The sequence below is a fragment of the Synchiropus splendidus genome, chromosome 10 (assembly GCF_027744825.2).
Source record: "Synchiropus splendidus isolate RoL2022-P1 chromosome 10, RoL_Sspl_1.0, whole genome shotgun sequence".
In the NCBI taxonomy this organism is placed as follows: Eukaryota; Metazoa; Chordata; class Actinopteri; order Syngnathiformes; family Callionymidae; genus Synchiropus; species Synchiropus splendidus.
The window spans coordinates 12,517,150-12,537,681 of record NC_071343.1 but is presented as its reverse complement, the minus strand read 5'-3'; the positions used below and the strand labels follow the sequence as shown (position 1 = coordinate 12,537,681).

General features: G+C 43.5%; 1 protein-coding gene across 2 annotated transcripts in view; it reads right to left on the bottom strand.

Annotated features, from left to right (window-relative positions):
- Positions 1-20,532, bottom strand: part of satb2 (SATB homeobox 2) — a 43,673-nt gene that overhangs the window by 7,118 nt on the left and 16,023 nt on the right. For both annotated transcript variants that reach the window (XM_053877197.1, XM_053877198.1), the window contains exons 4-12: positions 14,453-14,579; positions 13,659-13,782; positions 12,419-12,521; positions 11,382-11,432; positions 10,743-11,320; positions 10,032-10,244; positions 9,210-9,296; positions 8,471-8,623; positions 6,063-6,257 (exon numbers count right to left, since the gene is read on the bottom strand). In XM_053877197.1, coding sequence (XP_053733172.1) covers positions 6,063-6,257; positions 8,471-8,623; positions 9,210-9,296; positions 10,032-10,244; positions 10,743-11,320; positions 11,382-11,432; positions 12,419-12,521; positions 13,659-13,782; positions 14,453-14,579 — 1,631 coding nt within the window. The remainder of the gene's footprint in view (positions 1-6,062; positions 6,258-8,470; positions 8,624-9,209; positions 9,297-10,031; positions 10,245-10,742; positions 11,321-11,381; positions 11,433-12,418; positions 12,522-13,658; positions 13,783-14,452; positions 14,580-20,532) is intronic.

The window sequence follows — 20,532 nt, the reverse complement described above, 5'->3', positions numbered from 1 at the left end:
TACTCATTCCTGCGTCCCCTCTCTTAGATTTGAATAAGTATGTGAGGTTATATTTCATGAGGACTGGAGCCAGGCTGAGGGAGCGGATGAGTCACCACTCTTTCTCTGCAAAATAATGTTTCTTTGATGAAAAGCGCACACACACACGTCATGTTACTGAAGCCGAGGCCGGGAGTCTTTGAAAGTCTGTCTACATACCAGCACAAACAAGCTTTGCTGCTCCTTTTCATCGCAGCTGTGTGTGGTATCTATCTGCAATTAAACAATTCACCTAATTGTGGTTTGCCAAAAGCCCAGGCTCCACCCCTGCGACTCCGTCGGAGGCCACCACGCTGCAGCCAAGTGTGCGTCGTTCCCCCATATGGAAAAATGAATAATAAGGAAGCACCACTTGAGTCTGAATTCACAGATTTCGCATGTAAAGCAGACACATGGATGTGCTTTGGATCGCGTTTCAAAGGATTAATCGAATGAATATTTATCATTCTGTCAGCAAGTCTGGGCTTGAAAGCCAACGCAACAATGTGCCATTCCGGTAATTTGCCTGTTTTATGTTAATAATTGTTCACAAGCCCTTTTGTGGAGGAAGATGTATTCAGTGGATTCCAAAATGGAGGCAGCGGTTTTGCTCAGTATGTCAGGAGAATGTACAGTCTTTGGTCAAAGTAAAATCCGAACTGTAAAGCTGATGTGAAGCTGCTGTCTGGCTACTTATTACTAGCAGTTTTCTCAGAAATATCAATCATTCAAAGTTGAACCGGCTGAGATATTCTGGCTGCATATCGTCCTAAAGGATTTACATTTGGATTTTATTTAACTGACCCACTTTCTTTCAATGGCTGTTGAACCGTATTCTATAGCGTAAAGATGAACCACTGCCCCTTTTGTTTTTGGATTCCACTAGTGCGGCAGCCAGGCTCTTAGCTAGGAGGGTGTCTGGGTGTCAATGGGGGGTCCATTTCTTCATGTTTACCAGACGCCCAGACGCCCTCCTAGCTAAAAACACATTTGTTTATGTAGTGTGTGCTCAATTTCAACCTGGATTTGTGTGATTTCTGTTAAGTACCACACTTCAGCTTGTGAAATAATTATTTTTTTATTGTTGGGAAAAATTGGGGTTCATTTACAGAGAAGCTATATTTCCTCTAAATAGCTACTGAGCTGTTATTGGCTCGGGGACTTAAGTTTATTGACTCTTTTGTTTAACAACAGACATTTAAGGCACATTTATGCTCATGGATTCGTACGAATCCAGATACGGACGGAGGCTTCTGTCTGTGTCTTCAATTCGTCCGCATTTCGCCACTTTTTCACAAAGCTTATGGATACGCTTACGGAGCAGTACCACCGGAAACCATGGGGGCAGTGTTGCTGTCACTACCCCATACATCGCGCTAATGAGACACGAAGAAGCCATAACAATGGCGGACATTTTCTGTCCTCCTGTTTCGAAAAATGTAATGGCCTTACCGACCAGCGCCTCCTACAATGCTGCCTCCATTTTCCTCTTTTGTGCAAGAGGTACATGATCAATACTTCTTCCACAGTGGCCAAGTTTGTTTTGGAGTTTGTTGTTGTCATAAACGTTTGCTCCCCCTGGCTTTTAAGGGTGTTTAAAAAAAGCACTTCGACAAGAGCTTGATAATAATAGTGTCCACACATGCACATATAAATATATTTTGAAAAAACAGGAAGGTGCAAATTTGTATCTACCAAAAAAATGACTTGAGAGTACTTTAATGTTGGAGGTACATGCTGCATCTGTCCTTCTGTTCCAGAATGCAGAAGGCTCTGCCACTCCCAGACTTAAGTCTTGACTTAGGGACCACGGCCAAGGACCCACCCAAGGGTGCTGGCTGGCTCATGGGGTCAACATTGCCCATGTGTTTGGGGGCCAAATGGTTCAAAGGCTCTTAATAAAATTATAAAGTCGATTCTAAAGTGGACAGGCAGCCAGTGCCAGTGCGTGTCTTTTAGACCTAGTTGCTGCTCTCATGTAGATGTCGAATATTGAATATATTCTAGGTTCTATCTAATAAGCATCCTGGCTGCAGTGAGCTATTTTCAATATAATGTGAATTATAATAAGTCATCTGCAGAAAGCACTAACTTCTTCTAAAGTAACAACAAAGGTTGAAGATCTCTAGTCAATAATCAAAGATTTGGAAATGTTGCGGCGGTACACCGAAGGCAGACAGAGAAAAAAAGGGCTTCGGTTGTTATGATGTGTTCTAGTCCACCACTCCTGGGGTCTCAGCCTCTGTGAGTGGCCTTACACACACACACACACACACACACACACACACACACACACACACACACACAAACAGCCCGCAGACGTGCAGCAGAAATCAATTTAGCAAAAACAATAAAGAAATTATTTATAAGGGCAGACTCTGCCAAATTAGCTGTGGGACGCACTTAACTGCAGAGGCCATATGAATGAGAGCTGTGGAGCGGACACTGGGGCCATGTCAGTCATGAAGAAATGTGATGCTGCTCGGGTTACTGACACACACACACACACACACACCTGCATCACAGGCAGAGATCTCCCCGAGCCCCTCAACATGTAGAAAACCGTCACGCTACTGTAAATACAGTCCAGTCCAAACACACACACACACACATCACTGAGTACATTTGATGTAAAGCCTCAAAGGACATCCATTTTTCATATATTTATATATTCCACGGTCGCTTGTCACCGCTTTAGAGCTGCATTTTTTTACATCCCAACACAAAGGAGGGCTCATATTCTAAACATCAGTGTGAAATTTTGCAAATTTGCATGTGTGGCAGATGGGACACATGTGTGGTCTGTGGTGGCTGGCTGGCTGGAGCCTGAGGTTGCTGGTGGTGGTGGTGGCGGCGGGGGAGTGGAGGGGTCTGGAGACAGACAACACACACGGCCTGTAAATATACACACACACACCTCTCATTTGCTATTAATAAATCCCCACAATCCATTGCTCTCTATCTCTGGATGTGGTCAGGGGCCAGGACAGGGTCAGTGTGGTGGCTCAGACTTTATTTTCAGTCTTTGCTGAGAGTGTGAGAAGAGCAGGGGAATGTGCTAATGGTGCCACCACAGCTTCCTTCCTGTCTTCCCTTCAGCTTTTAATACCCTATACGTGGGTGCAGGGAGGTGCTGATGGAGGTGGGCGGGGCTGTGAAAACAACCCATTCATGTCATGATACTAAAGTTTCGGCGTTCGTCTGGTTCTGATTTACAACATATGGAATATACTTTTTGTGGTAGAAAATGGATTTCAATGTTTCCTCTCGGATTTTTTTTCTTCTCATCAGCCACGGAAGGAAAGGGTTTTGTTGTGCTTGGGTGGTGGTGGTTTCTGTCCCTGCTCCAGTGGCTCGTCCTCATCTGTCTCTATAGTTTCATTTATCGGAGCGAGAAAATACTTTTTTGAAGGATGTAAAATATCACATACCATCCTTTTCCAAATGTATATAAACTTACTATGGGTTAGACATTTTGTTGCCAAACAAACCCAAAAGTTGCAATACAAGTGTGACTCTTCAACACTACACTTCTCTTGATAACTTCCCCCACTTTCACCGCATCATTTTTGACTTCCACCCTGCCTACACGCTTCTCTTCGCCTTCCCTTTATCCACTTCTTCTACGCCTAGCAGCTTGACTCTTCTCCCTCATTTACACACAGGTATTCTGTCTTGTTTCCACAGACTTTCCTTCTTCTTCTCTCCAGCTCATACCTCCACCTCCCCCTTACTCTCACTACAACATTCCTTGAACAACAGTTCATCCACAGTTCTGTTGATTCCCAGACATCAGCTGCTGATCTTTTTTTAATGTTACTGGTTTCTATTTAGCTTTACTGGTGTTTACTGCTTTTAATAGAAGTGTCTTAGCATTGAACTCTACAGACCTGACAGCTGGCAAGATCAAAACTGATGGCTGGTTTGTGTTAAATATGCTGTGAGCTTGTTTTGTATAAAAGTTATCCCTCTGCTTCTCATTATTTCAGGGCCATTTGATTGAAAATGACTTAATTATGTGTTATGTAAATACGTGTTTGTTGGTTTCGTACTTGTCCATGGGCAGACCAGTTTCACTCCAAGTTCTTTTTACAGTTGTGTTGTGGGAGCTGCACCGCTGCGACTGTGACTGAACCAAGACATCAATGATCATGGTGTGGATTTTATCTATTGTTATTTGCTCAGTTACAAGAGTGTGTTCCCATACTTCCCGTTTCTTGTTCCAACTGCGACTCAAATTCTGATCAGTCAACATCTATGAAAGTTCCTGTCAACCCAAATGTTAGTTGTTTATTTAATCAAATAACGTCAATCTGAAATCTACAACCTGTTTGTTATTCATTCTCATCTTTAGCACGGCTAAATGAAGTGTTCTCTGACGCTTGCCGCTCTAGACTGATGTATGGTTTGGAAAGTGTGACAGGAAGCAGTGAAAAGTGGCTGAGATAAAGAATCTGAGATGATGGGACACATAGAGGGGAGAGACGACGGACATGTTGGATGGCGATGCCAAGTAAAAAGGGAAGAGGATGTCAACCAAATGAAGTTCTTGTGTGTGTTTAAATAGACTTGTTGAGGATAGGTGGATGAGCAATGCTGCGTTCCAGTTGTCCCAGCTCCGCCCCTCAGATGACATCACCCCTGTCGAAGTGGGGAGAACTCTTGCCGCCCAGAGGTCATAATCCAAGACAGCCGCTTGGAATGTCAACAGTGAGGAGACCTCCTGTTATATTGCGTACATTCGATTCCTCTATTTGTTTCTTTCCCTATCTCAGTTGAATAGATAGCATTGTACTACACACAGATGCAGAAATGCTTCGGCAGTGTAACGTTACATGTCCATGCTTCATTCCCAACTCTGACTTCCCACTGCCACTGAGGTGACTGGGACGCAGCGCAAACTAGGTCAAGGTGGAGGAGACAGACTTGCTGTGGCAACCCCAGATGGGAAATGATGAAAGAAGTACGTGACAACGTGTTTTGTGAGTACATACAGTGTGCTCAAGCCTCGCAATATACATTGAAAACAGAGGCCACTCGACAATTTACCAGCTCCACCAACTCCTATTTAATGAACAATAGAAGCTTCAAAGCATTTCTATCTCAAACCTTTATTTCATCTTTATCTTCAGGTTTAAGTCAAGTCTTGTGTGTGAGAACGTGGCATGTGTCTGGTTTTCAACCAAATGAAATAAGTAAGTCTTTCAAAGATGGCTGCAGTTAGGAGAAAAACACATCAAGAACTCATCAAATCCAGAAATAAAATGCATTTTCATTAGACTCCTCATCACTTGTGGCATTTGAAATCCCCGGCTGACAACTATTATCTATTCAGCTTAATAGCAATAACACGAACAGAGGGAGAGACTGTCAGGATTTATTGAGTGGATCGGGGACGAGACCCGCAGTTAATGAAAGACATCGGCATGTCAGAGTGTTTCCTGCATCGATCTCCCTCAGTCTTCCCTTCAGCTTCACTCTTCAAAAACTAATGGGGCATTTCCTCCAGTGCCACACCACCCAGCAACTCTGTTTACTCTTCATTCCTCTGGGGCACGCACACAAACACATGTGAACACACAACTAGATCAAACGGCTCCGTGCATGCTTAATAGAACTAAATAATGAGCAAATAATTGCAAATAAAATTTTAAAAGACAGGCGTGGTCTGTCTCGCTGGGTGGAGGGAGACAGCTTAGTACCTTTGAAGTATTCAAAAAAATAAATCTTTGCAGTTTGGGATGCCTGCGGGTGAATCGCTGTCGCTTTTCTGTCACTGAAGGGTTTTATTAAAGCGGCAGTGTTTCGGATTTGATCACGCAAACCACCGCTGGTGATGATGAGCAGGCATGTTGTTCAGAGATCACAGCAAAATGTAAACAAACATCTCAACTGACAAATTGAGTATTTGCAAAACAAATATCTGCTTTTCATTTTCAGAATATTTTATTGGTCTAAACCTCTAAAATGCTGAGCAGTGAATCATGTATTTTTTGGTTCTAGGTTTGAGGTTCATATAGAAACCTGCAAAAAACGGTTTGTACCTGCGTGTCCTGCGGCAGGTGGAGAACGGTGTGAAGCCTCTCCGTGTGATGGTGTCTGGACTCCTCCTCATACGCCAGGTCTCTGTCTGTCTGAGGCAGCGCCAGAAACCTCCGGATGGTGCACAGGTTCTCCCACAGGGTCCGGTTCTCTGGACTCGGGTTCTCTTTCCACCGAAGAAGCTCGCACAGCCAGCCCTGCAAGCGGTCGAAATTGATCCATTCAGTTCTGGCCCTCCTTGTTTCCATTATACCATGGGCCATAACACTGTCTGAACCAAACACCGACTCAAAGGCCATGATGGCGTCTATCGTTCACTATGTTAAACATCTTGCACACCACTTGGTGTGTTGTGTGCAACAAGGCACCACTTCATGAGAAATAAATGAAAAGAAACCACAACACCATAATATGTCAAATAGATTCTTCCTATCAGAAACTAGTATTGTGCAATGTGATTTATTTTAGTCTTGCAATACATAAACATAGACGTCTCAAGAGCAGTACACTGTTGCCATTCATCCAAGTACTTGTACTCTAAGTTCATCAGAGCGCAGCGGTGCCGTACTGTTGCAGTCATGTCTGTACAAAGAAAGATTGACTGTCCTGCTACTGTACAGGTGTTGGCTAAACCCACCGTGACTGTACTGTGTTACTGAGTATGTGACGACATCCATACACTGCGTCCTGGAGACGTTTTCAAGGATTTGTTCACATGGTTCATCTTCTTCACAGCGGTCAATAGACTTCTATTTTATTTTCAATTAATCGCACTGAACTGAGTTAACTCACGGTTCATGGCAACATTTTGTATCTGTCCTAAATTTAACTTAAAGGAAGATGTTGTCAACGCAAGCGCTGCCATTAAAGCTTTCCTCATGGAAACATTTGTTTACTCCAACAATGCAACATAACAGATACTGTCAAGAACATTCTGTAGAAAGGTTAAAAAAACTCTCTTGTGTTGATAAAATCTTCCTTTAAGTTCCTTTAGATTTAGCGCAATTAATTCAGATTAATCTTTTGACATTTTTTTGTAAACTTTCATTTGAAGCATCCATTGATAATGAAAAATCCTTGTGCAAAACTGTACATCAGAAGACACTGTCTCCTTTGTAGACTAACAGATGGTGCGCCGCTCTGTTTATCCACTTCCAACGCTTTTGTCGATCATCGTGTACTGTTACAGAAAACTTTAAATGGCTTGTACCCAGCGTGGATTCATCTGAAAAAAGTCCTGATCGTACCATTCTGTCTGTACTTCGTAAAACTACCATCCCTACTTCTTTATTCAGTTGATTTTTAACTAGCTATTTGATAGAGGGAAGAAAATGGACACGCTGATGTGTACACGCTCAAAACCAAGCCTCACTTTGGCAGCGGTCAGAAGCTGACATGACTGTGTGGTAGTGACGACAGGTTCAAGGCCTATTTGTCAGATTGGAAACCTTTAGTCTTGGTCGTGAAAGGGAGTGGACACAACATGCGCAGGGCATGGGGGGTTGTTGTTCTGTATATGTTCTGAACAGTGTGGCACTATTCGAGGTCGAGTTTGGTAGACACAAACAAACTGTAGGTTTCAAACTCAACTCATCAACAGTTAAAATAAGCCGCTAGTTTCACAAGTGTTTCATATGAAAGTAGCATTGGCGAGTCACAGGCCTTTGAAACGCAGCCTCAGGTTCGAGGTAAATGTAGAGGGAAAATGAGACGGGGGGTGGGGAGGCAGGGGGTGTTGAGGGTATTGTGGGAGATTCAATTATGTCTGCTAGACTGCTTCAGTTTGTGACACCAGCTGTTGTGTTCAACCAGCCTCCGCGGGCAGCATGCAACGCTAATAGCCTGATCATGGCTCGCTCGCTCCGTCCTTGCGGCCAGCTGCAGCAGATGGGTGCACTGAGCTGTGACCCGCTGCCACCCCCAGACCCTCCGACCTGGGGGACCTCACTAGCCGCTCACTCACACACACACAGTCACGCACAGAGTGTGTAGCAATGCCCACATGCCCACCTATTACCCTTGTCACGCGTACACCTGCTAACTAGACGGACGTGACCTCAAGTAAAAACACACTGGTTGAATGGATGAATTCCTTTTCGCAGCTGCTTGTCTTTCACATTTCGGTGGCTGTGGATCAATGTCTGAACTGCTAAGTACATTTAATCTGATAGTTTTGATGTTTTTGTTTCAGCCCTTGCGTCTAGCTCGTATGTCCTCCCTGTGCAAATGTAAGATTCCTCTTGGCACTCTGTTTTCCTCCCACAAAAACAGGCAGATGTTAATAGAGAGTTCCTCTACTAATGCGTCCTGTGATGGACTGATATTCTGATACCTGTTCCCCCGTCTTTTCATCATTTTCATTCAGTCATTTTGACTTTATTTCATGTGAAAAAGAAATATATTGACTCACCTGGCTCTTGTTGGCGGCCACCTTGGCGAACAGAGCTTGGGACACCTTGGCTCGCTTCATCTCTTGCTGTATTTCATCATAGATGCCTGACGTGATGTTGACCAGCGACTCCAGCTTGAGCGAGAGGTCGGGAGCTGGGCAGGGCGCCTTTGGCTGCAGAGGGAGAGGGAGCACCGGATGATCTACGCGGTAAGCGCCTATCAAATGATAACCAATTCACCCGCCAGCCCTTTGCTTTAGCTCTTCTGAAATATGACAATGTCTAGTTGCAGCGAGCACATCTGCACCGAATGTCTCCACATGACATTTGTTTAAAAATCAGACTCATTTAAGTCCCTTTTCTTTGTTGTTTCTGTTTGAATGAGCATGCACTGGCACTCGGCTTGTGTACACAGCGTTTGAAGTCGCCCACGAAACATGTACGGACCAGCCAGCTTACATTCCCGCAGTGTAAACGATGCTGAGATAATTTTACATAGACACAATATGAAGGAGAAAAATCAGCCGCAGCCACGAGCGGGCATTCGCTCTGACATCACAGAGGCTTTTTATCAGACTTTACCAAGTGATTATGTGCAGATGGAAGTTTTTTCTGAATGGTGCACGCTGTCCTTCGTGTTTACAATCCCCTCCCTGGGCAGCTTTGATGTTGAATCCCATTATAAACGGGATTTGTCGAAGATTACGAAAATTAGGTCACGAAACATTCAACGTGAGGTCAAGATGAGCGGTCACTCACTGAGTTAGACATTTTCGTCTTGTTCTTCCAAATGGAGGCCCAGGTGTCCGGGGTGATCTGGTCATCCAATCCTCTCTCCCACACTTTCTGAACACACCAAGACAATTGGAGAGAAGGAATGTGAGATGAGTGTGCAAGACAGGAGACTGTTAGTCATGTGGGCGGCTCTGTAGGAAAGAAGCGTGTGGCTGTAGTGTAGCGTACTATCAAATCCCCTTGTGAAGTATTTTCACGTAATGTCCTATTATTATTATTGGCATTCATATTTTGAGGTCTAAATAGTTTGAAATAAAATCCCTGTTTGTCCATGGTGCGGCCTCAAAACAGTTGCTAAAGCAGTAAAAAATATCAAATATCTAGTTTAAATCAACATATTAACCTTTGTAACGTCTAAAATGTTTGCAATGGAAAGACAAAAACTACAATCTGAGCTTAATATCTAACCAAATGACCAGAACTAGTAAATTTTTTATTGTGGTCTGACGGTTTGTTATTAAACGGTGTTATTGTGCCATGAAAGAGAAGTCACTGCCCCATAACGGCCTGTTTCGGTGCGTCGGTCACCATGAGCTTCTCATACGGTAGGAATTTCACTTCCGCTTCCCTGCCACTTAACAAGTATGGATGCTCATGAATCATAAAAATTGTGATGAAAAAAATGCGTGTTCACACCCGGGTCATCTAGTTTTGGTATTTTCTCTTTGAAGTACTGGCAATAGCCGTAAACAGGCTTTAATATATGTCATCGTGGTAGTCATGATTCTTATAGCGCTTTTCAATGACTCATGGCGTCGGTGACCCAGAAAGTGGCCTCCAGCTAACCTGTGGGAGTCGCGGTGCACCGGGGCTGGATGAGTTGGACGCCGGAAGGCCGACCGAAGGGTTCATGGTGCGCTCCCGCTCCTCCTGGTAGATGCGGTCGCGCTCATTCTCAGGCAGATTCAGGAAGTTCTGCATGGCTTTTAGGTTGACCAGTAGTGACTGGGAGGCTGTGCGGGGGTCCTCCTCCTTTCTCAGGATCTCGGACAGAAGACCCTGGGAAAGACACACAAAAATATTTTAACATACAAAATATTAAAACCCAGACGTAAATGAAATTTTTCTAGTTAAAATAAATCACAATACCAAAACCTCGATCTGACTTTTCATATCAGTGTTTCATGCCTTTACAGCGAACACGTGGCTCCAGCGACAGTGAGTCCATAGGCGACCATTAAACTGCTCTATTGGGGCGTGTGGAAATCAGCTCAGCGTTTCCTGAATATATCAGGTGTGTGTCGCGGAGTGATACCTAATGATCCAGCAAGCTCTCCAGCTGTGCTGCAGCCTAGCCTCCTCAATATAGCCACAAGTGGGTGACCACCAGAATTAGCTAAACCCTCTGTGAAAAATTATACGTCTTATCAGTGACGTCCTCCATTCAAACACTGTAATTACCGCTCACCTGCTCCATTGATCGGAAAGTGTGCGTGCGTTGACTGATGCTGAGGAGAGTTATAGTTTAGCTTCCTTATTTCTGAATGTTTTTGGTACCTGTGTGCGGTTGAAAGCCACGCGAGCGAACACCGCCTGGGAGACGCTGGCTCTCTTCAGCTCGTCTCTGACCTGCTGGTAGATCTCGGAGGAGACCTCTGCGGCCGAGGGGTTGGCCCCTGGATGGTCGCTTCCTTTAGAGGAGCCGCGTGGGATGGGCGGGTGGTTGAGGAACTGCTGGTTGATGGCCTGCGGGTGCTGGTGGGCCAGCAGGCGGCTCACAGCTATCTGCTGGTTGATGAGATGCGCCATGGCGAGCTGCTGGCGGACCAGTTGCGGGGAGAGCTGGGGTGAGAGCAGCCCGCCGGGGCCCAGCAGCGGCTGGAGGGCTCCCGGTGGAGGAGGTGGAGGGGGCACTTGGCCTGTTCGGAGGGGCGGGCTGTGGTGGAGGGGGCCGTGGGGGGACGGCTGCTGCTGTGGTTGCGGAGGTTGCTGCGGTGGCTGAGACGGAGCTTGCGAGTCTCCTGACTTCATCATCGGGCTGGCAGATCCCAGGTGACCCATCTGAGGAAGGCCCGACAAGTGCGGAGGGGGTCTCTGTCCCAGCATGCAGAAGTCCGCCATGTTGTCTCTCTCAACTGCAGAAAGGAGACGCGGTGTAGTCGCATGTAGCTGCAGCTAAGTGTAACTGTGACTTACTTTTGATCTCAGCAGAGTCTCGTCCAGACCACATCTTCTCCAGATAATCTCCTGTGGAAACAAAAACATCCGTGGCGTGAAATCCATTCGGAGACGGAGTCACAGATTATAATCCAGCCAATGTTCCTCTTCCTCTTGCTGAAACAGAATCGCAGCTACTGACTGATGGCAACCGAAACCACAACCAAAGTAGAAGAAAATCGAAATACAATCTGATCATTTTCGATTACAAGGATATTTGTTTTTGTTACTCTGTCTCAACTGGGTTTGTTTTTTTTTTTTCATTGGGTTTGGAGCGATGAGCAGCAGCCCTCCCTCAATATCAAATTATCTTCACAGACTTCATAGTTCGGAGGAGGCCACCACGAGTCTTGGCACCAAATAAAATGATTGTTTTATCCAACTATAAACCTTTAGCTTTAGTTTGGATTCAATCATTTACCTTTTCATAGGTACAAAAATTGATCATTTCAATGGAATTTTTCATCCTCCTTAAATGGAGATTCTAGGCTCTACATCTTAACACATTCTAAACAGAGGAGGCAAGTGTGGGAACATCTCAGACTGTCGTCTTGTACAAACAATAATCCCAAAGTGGGAAACGTTGTAAGGTTCTAGAGGTCAAAAGGCCACTTAGTTAAAGGATGTATCACTTGAATTACCAAATGTGCTTTTGCTTTTGAATTATGACCCATTTTGGACACCATCCAGTGTTGCTCCTGATGTCAGCACTGCAGCGACTGTTCTGTGTAAGTTGTTGTGTAGGCTCTCCTGTATCTAGCTGGTGTTATGCGGAGCAGGGGGTCTGCTCTGCTTCAGACCTCAGATGGAGTTTCCCTCTCATTTATTGGATTCTTATCTGGTCAGTTCCATCTCATTCCAGTCAGTAGAATATCAGATGGATTATATTGTCATTGTTTACATGTATTACTTCTTATTTATGTTTAATAATCATCTAATATCTTTAATTTCAACGTTGAAATTGTGTTATAACTTTTCTGATTTGCATGATGCCTGAAGCAAGCGCTGCATCTCACCTTTAATTTTCTTGTACTTCTTGTACCAGCGACCAAACTCCTGACACTTGGCAGTGGAGACGTTGGCGTAGTAGGAGCTGTTCACGATGGAGGAAATCATGCTCTGAGAAGAGAAACAGAGTGGAAAGACAATTAATAAAGGACATAATATGAGATCGATGGAGTCACGCAACAGCCGCGGGGCATGTAAACACACACGTACAACAGAAACAGATAAACATTCATCATGATTGGAAACCTCGCATGGAAACTGGAGCCAGTGCAGAAGGGGAATCTCCAGCATCACAAACATGTGTTTGCAATTGTTTCTGCGATCAACACCCCCACCTCCAGACAACCATCCTTTAACACACTGTCCACACACACACACACACGCAGCATGAAACACATTCATCTCACACACCACTGCGGACCTGGGCAAAGTGCGGCCCGCGGGCCAAATGTGGCCCTTTGATTGTGGCCCTCCTGGAGTCAAAGTAAAATGATAAAACTGACATTGTTTTTTATTTATTATTATACAACAACTAATTATTCTGAATTGTTCTTTTCTGTTGGCTGTTTTAAGAGTATTTCTTGTCCCTTAAAATACATCAGAATCGAGAGTATGTAGAAATGAATGAGACACATTGAGAACCTTTAAATGGAATGTGGTTTAAATGAAACACAACAGACCAACATTTTCTGTGCATTTTTAAAGTGTAATTTCATAATCACACGGCCTCTCTCAACGGTCACAATGTATAACCTGCCCACCTCTGCGCTAGTGTGTCGGGCCTAAGTGTGGAAGAGGCACTAGATACTCGGACGAGCCACTCGCCTCTTAGTGAGTTACATTTCAGAGGCACATTTCAAATGAAGTGGAAGGAGCCAATATAAATAAAATCTGGCTAAATATTGTCAAGCCAATATGTTGATGTGTGATCGATGATGTTTACACACCATTTCTGTAGTAAATGCCAGATAACATTAACTGGGTGCAAGAGAAAACTGAAGCCTATGAAGTCGATGATGATAAAGTGAAATTATTCAGTACCACTCCAGCATGATGTATGAAGTGTTCTTCTTGGCTTCCTAAAGGCTTACTGATGTCAGAAGGGTGACACATCACTGACGTAACTGAGCGTTCACCAATTCAAGTGAACAAAACTGTGATAAAATCATTCGCTGGGATCGGTAGAACCGTTCCTTTTGGTTTATCTGCATTTGAGAATCCTGGAAGATCAGCGGTGTGTGTTGTCACCTGTGACAGGGGACACTCCTTAGCCAGAGTGCTCTGGTTCATTTCCTTCAAGAGCTCTTTGAGAGCGTTCCTGACGGTGGCGTGGTTCCATTGCTCACAAGGAAGATCCTCCAGCTTGGAGAAACTGCAACATTCAGGACCAAGTGTTACTTGCATTTCTGTGAATTATTATTCAAGCCGTGCAAAAGAAAAGACCGTATAAGGAATTGCAGGTCTGAGAAGTGTGCAATGTTGGAGCCGAAAACAAACAGAAAAGTCAACTCAAAATTATCCCTTTAACCCAAACATTATTCTCTGCAACCCATCTTATCATCGCCATCTGAACACCAGTTCCTCTTCGGTGCTACATGATCCAAATGATCTTCAACTTTGACTTAAATCTAATTTCAACCACAAATAAATAGAGCGGAGCTCAACCGCCTTTTTTTGCAGAAGGAAAGGAACAAAAACATGTAAACAAACCTGGTTGGTATGTGCCAACACCATGACGATATTATGTCTCTCATCTGGAGTTTATCTGTTTTTATCTGCCCATCTACAGCCGCCTCACTTATTCAGGAGGAGAATAGTCGCTGGCACACAGACTCTCCCTGACGCAGGCAAATAAAAGATAAATCCCCGCCGGGTTTGTTGTGCTGGAGCTTTAATGTCCAACTTTTAGACTACTCACAATGACATCAGCTGCCCTGTGGTCCCAATCAGATTAGGAGCGTTTGAATGTAAGCTACACGCCATGAAACAAGGGAGCTGTTGTTCTACATGCATGCTCTGAAGATGCGACCCTCGAACCTGACCTTTGCAGCTGGATGCGCAGCGTGACCATGTGGTAGACCTCCATCAGCATGTCGGCCACCGTAGCTTCCGGAGCGTCGGTCAGGAAGTGGATGGGAAGAGGATTCCACCGGCCCACCTTGATAATGCCTGCACACAAACACCAGTGGTGAGTCTGGGTTTTGACCTTGCAACTTTAGGAAACAAGTGCACGACCTGAATAAATAATGTGGTTCATGATCAGTGGTTCAGTGGGAGGGATGAGGAGACTGTGGCGGAAACATGGATTGACTTTAGTAGCTTTTATGGCTTCAGTTTTGGTCATATTTCTATTAAATTCAAAATTAAATTGAATTCACTGACACTGCAAAATGTAACGTTGTTGAGAGTATTATGTAGTATTTAAAACCCCTGGTGTTTATTTACACCTATGTTTTAAGAATGAAACTCTTGACAATTGATACAAAAACAAATGGATGTTTGGTTGTAGACACAAAAACACAAAGACTGGTGGCATATTATGGTAAAAGCCAGCAGAATATTAGTTAAAAGTGTGAGAGTCATGATTTCAGATTTTGTTGCCAGAAGACTGATTCAAAGAAAATGTGAAATCCTTAGAGGTAAAATAGAAGACACAACAAAACAAAACAGGATGCCACAGAACAAAGCAAAAATGTGGTACTGTACATAAGGTGAGGTTTACACAAGCACTCTCCCCGCCAGTGGGACGTCACCAGGGATCTGGATATGAAGCATTTTTGCTGATTCACTCTGTGACGCTGACAATAAAATGCCTGTTAATTTAAGTGAAATTATCTGATTAAAGCCCTGGGGAGTCCAAACAAAACCCCCTCATCATTTCTTCCATATGCAACAAGTCTTACAGCAAGTTTCCTTTCTGAAGTCATCATATTGAGAAGACTACTTGCTTGCAGTACTAGCTTACACCACCTGCTGTCTTGTTTAAAGACTGTGAATCCCCATCGATTTCCATTCGTTTTAGCTTGGCTTTAATTCACTGCCAACAACATTGTCATTGAGATTATGAAGGTTCAAATCAGTATTGCAATTCTTAACAATTGGAACGTAGAAGTTTGTTGTGGTGCGTCATCGTAGTTTTCGTAATTGTTTTTGCATTTTAAGTGCTGAGCAAGAAACATATAGACTTTCAAAATGGCTTGGACAACAGCACAGAGCTGTTTAAAAACATGTCCAGATATATGTCAATCCAGTGCAGAGCACGAGAGAAGAATGTTTTCAGCTAATATTTGTTTGCTCACATTTTCACATTAAATTAACATTTATTTTTATATTTTTAAAGTAATTTTTTGCCTGCATTATAACACATTTCCTTGCTTATGCTCCAAGTTTCTAAGGATCTCTGCCTCCTCCATCACATTTTTGTGCTCATCATGTATTGTCTTTTTGCTTATCACATTCATTGGTTCTTCTATTGTGGCGAGCAACTTTCATTTAATGTTGCCTGTGATGTTCAACCTTTGCTCACAAAAGTAAAATCTTCAGTTGCATGGTGCTGTCCCCCAAAGAGACCCTATAATTCACCTCACTTGAGAAGACCTCAACACACAACAACAACACAGGTGAACTAAATGTGATTCCACTGACAAAAAAGCGTTCTCATTTTTCCTGCTAAATATCATCTCTATGGCAGTGCTGTCTAAAAGGCATAGAATTTGAATTAAATCAAGCTTCTCTGAGGTCACACACTTAAAACACTCTCTGTCTTCGTGGGGACCGGGTCGGAGCTGTGAAAACTAAACAAAGCTAATCACATTACTCTGCTCCAAATGAGATCCAGACGGGACCTAAGAAATCTCCTTGTTCCTCCCCTTCGCCTCCGCTTCTTCCTCTCTCCATTTGGACTTCCTTTATTGGCTTTCTCTTCTCCTGTGACCCCTCTGATCTTCGTGTCCCCCGTTCCTCTTCTCACTGTGTTTACAGCTCAGTTACATCTCTGATCCAAGACCAGACTGCCTTCACGTCTCCTCCAATTATTTAATCCACGTAGAAAACTTCACGGTGGTGAAGAGAGACCAGGGGAACGCTCACAACGTTTAGGGCTGAAAGGCTGGTTTATGTTGCAGCCTGCATTAGTGTCTTTCTGCTGTTTTGGTGCGCAGAAGAATATATTATTTATCATCAGTATTATTATAGGTGGAGCGCTGTTGTGCTCTTAAAATATTTATGTGCTCCAGTTGTTTTCAGAAAATGTGAATACCCGAAAAATGTTCTTTGTTCTCTCTCGCTTTTTTTCATCCAAATAACATCAGCGTCTCCATTGAAACATTCCGTCCTGACCTACTATTGTTCTCTCACGGTTTCACTGCTCTGAAATGACGAAGAAAATGTTCTTTAATTTTCATGTTGGGAGGCAATACTGTGGCTCACTGGGGTCACTTTAGTTCTAAAATAAAAAAGAAAATAATAATAATATAGAATATAAGTATAGAAACACATGTAATCGCTTAATCTGTTTTAAGTTTCTTTTGTATTCATTTTAAGTGTTTCATAATTATTTATAATTTTAAACCTCACCCTGATCAATGTCTTCACAGACAAACCACACAGAGATGTTTTATCTCTTCCATCATAGTTGAATTTATATCATTTGCGTCACATAGGATCCTTCATACAGCAATGACGGCCATCGACTTTTAATGAGAATAACATTTAATAATTATATTTATAACTGTTCTGCAGTTTGAACCTTTTCAATCCCTGTGTAATGTAAGAAGAAATATTGACTGAATGGTACGCTACGTAACAATAATGAAGCCGTGTTATAAAATAGTTATAACATTGTCATATAGTTTCTCATGTAAGACATTTAGATAAGATTATAGTAGATTGAAATAAAGATCGATTTATTCATTCAAGTGACCCAAAATATTTTCATAATGAAAGCTTTCATACATCCCATCTCTGCAGTAAACAAGCGACCGACTCTTCCAGCTCCATATTAGTGTTCTCCCGCTCCACAGCCCTCGCATTCCAAAGAAATAAGTGGAGGAAGCACTAATGCCATGCTGCGTGGTAGCAGTCGCATGAATAAGCAGACAAACACCGACTCACAGAGGACACATGACACACGCACAAGTGGACATGTACATGCAGCCGGTCGCGTGCAGGCCGGGTCTCACAGTGTGACAGCAAATACATTAATAATGGAGACGCGTTTTTTGGCTTGTTCCGTTTAATGGGCTCCACACCTGTCCACATTTTGACATCAGTGTCAGGACAAGAAAACGTTGCCTCCCAAAGACGGCTTTATGTGGTGGAACTTCTCATGTTGGCCCCGAACTTGCGTGGGTTTACAAGCAGTACACCTTCTATGGCATACGAAAACTTTGTATCGTCCTATTGATGGCTTCCCTTCCTCTTTTATGCACCTTGTAATTTCATTTGCTCCAATATGTCTTACATTAATTCTCATTTAAAATTTGCTTTATGCTTTGCTTTTTAATCACAGTCTACCTTTGAATCCAGTATAAACTGCCACCTTTATTTTCCATCTTCTGAATCCATTTTTTAGCCAAAAAATTGTATCAATCTTTTTGCAATTTTAATACCTTATTCCAAATAAATACACTTCAATCATGCAAACTGTCGATCAAAAACTGTGACTCTTTATTTGTTTATGTCATCTTATAACTTTTAAATCAAAAACTTTTAAAAGTGTGGCTAATAAAAGTTTTAATGATTTTCGAAAGCTTTACTTGAGCCTTGAACAGGTGGAGCTCACACTTGCTAACAGAGAGTCATTGAAAAGCACTGCACATGGTTTTCAGTGCGACATGAAGCTCATGCTAAGCCAAGTTAAAGTGTTGTGCAGGTAACTCACGTCGCTCAACACCACAGATAAAGCCAATGCTACAGTGCTGATGAGCCAGGTTTGCCTTTTATCTCCATCCTGTCATGTGACGCACTGGAGCATTTCATCCTCAAGATCAGCTTATTCATGATATTCCTGATGTTTAATGATGAGTCATAGCTAGATAACAACACTGACAAGTTTGGCTGTTAAGAATACATTTCACGTGACAAACGCCACATGATGAACTCGCTGCTGAACAGAACTAACGGCGAATTCTTCCAAGTCAAAACAATCAAAGTTTATGCTTCTTTCATGGCCACATAAAGCTGTGCTGAAGCCGCCAGCATGGCTGCAGACCGATCAGATTGTGCGGTTTAAGTGTTATGTAGTCATTATTATCTTATCAAACTGATAAGATAAAATGCCACAGGCAAAAGAGAATTTCTCACCTCGACAGCGGAAATTATTAGAGTTTTATAATGTCTTAAAAACCCTGGTCAATACAGGTTCAACCACGGTGACAATACATTGCTGATATTGTTTTGTAGATCGCTCACTCAAATAAAAGGCCTGGAGCTGGACATTCAGTGTGGATCACTCAGGGAATGTTGAGTGACCCGCACTGCGCACACTGTTGAGTGACCGGCACTGCGCACACTGTTGAGTGACCCGCACTGGACACACTGTTGAGTGACCCACACTGGACACACTGTTGAGTGACCCGCACTGCGCACACTGTTGAGTGACCCGCACTGGACACACTGTTGAGTGACCCACACTGGACACACCGTTGAGTGACCCACACTGGACACACTGTTGAGTGACCCACACTGGACACACCGTTGAGTGACCCGCACTGGACACACTGTTGAGTGACCCACACTGGGAACACCGTTGAGTGACCCACACTGGACACACTGTTGAGTGACCCACACTGGACACACCGTTGAGTGACCAACACTGGGCCGACAGACGTGGCACAAGTCTCCGTCCCTCGCTGACCACTCTTAACTGTTCACCAGCAGAGAGCCGTAAAGTACACGTCTGCACCCTTCCATTCTATAAAAGCCTTCAGACCCTTGTAATTGAAATAAACAATATCTCCCAGTTAATGACTGGGCACAGCTAATTAAAGAAAGGCCGTGGTCCTCAGCTGGGACTTTAAATACACCACTAGGACACAAGAATGCAGGACACAATTCAAACAGGCAGAAAATAGCTGGGACTCTGTGTAATTTTGGTCGTGGACCGCAGGGGCAAAAATGTATAATTTAAGCCAGAAATTATTCATTTAACATAAACGCTTGTTTTAAAAAACAAAAAAAAAAGTATTCGTTTGAAAAGAAGCTGGGGGGAGGGAGGTGAGGAGGAGAGGGGTGGTGTATTTGGTCTGCAATACTTCATGACAGCACTTTAGAGAGTGTAAATAACTTAGGTCTGATTTGGGCCAAACTGAAGGAAGCCGTGCACAGGTTAAGTAAAGTTTACCAGAGTGTATGGTGCTCACACACACACACACACACACACACACAGACGGAAGGGTCGCTGTAAAGTCCTTGAGAGTTTTGTTTGTGTTGAGCTGTTGACATCTTGGAGAGGTTTATAGAGGACGGACCTGATTGTTCCGAAGGCAGAGATGAGGCCGACGGAGGGAGTGAATGAACCTCTCAGGGAAAATATGAAGCTTCGTGATGCACTGAATTCAATTTTTCTCAAAGTTTTATTGATCTCTTCTGCACTTGCCTTATGTGATTGTGCAGGACAGGTGTGTCTCCCAGCTACCTGGGGAGATACACCTGTCAAGGGGACACCCTTTACCTATCTCAGACTAGTACTCACACACTTGCTTACAACTTCAGACAATGTGAAGCCTTCAGTTCATGTTTTTGGACAGTAGGAGCCAAGCAGAGTCCCTGGAGGAAACTTATGTTCGCACAACTCCACGCAGCGAGAACCCATTAATGCCTGGATGTGAACCCGCATCCTTCTTACCACTACACCACTGCGCTGTGGTGAATTTTGCCGACATTTATTTAAAAATAAAAAGGAGACAATGATTGTGGCGTGCCCCTATTTTGCCGCCATTTTGAAGTCAAAAGTTTCTCAGACATTCCTCCGCCGGAGTGGAATGATGAGTAAACCCATCACTGTCACTTCTGTTTTTTTACAAATGACTGAAACTATGTATAGACTATTTTATTCTTCTGTTTGGTACCTGATTTTTCATGGTCCTCGGCCTCGAGCCCAGTTAAATCCCTCTCTATCTAC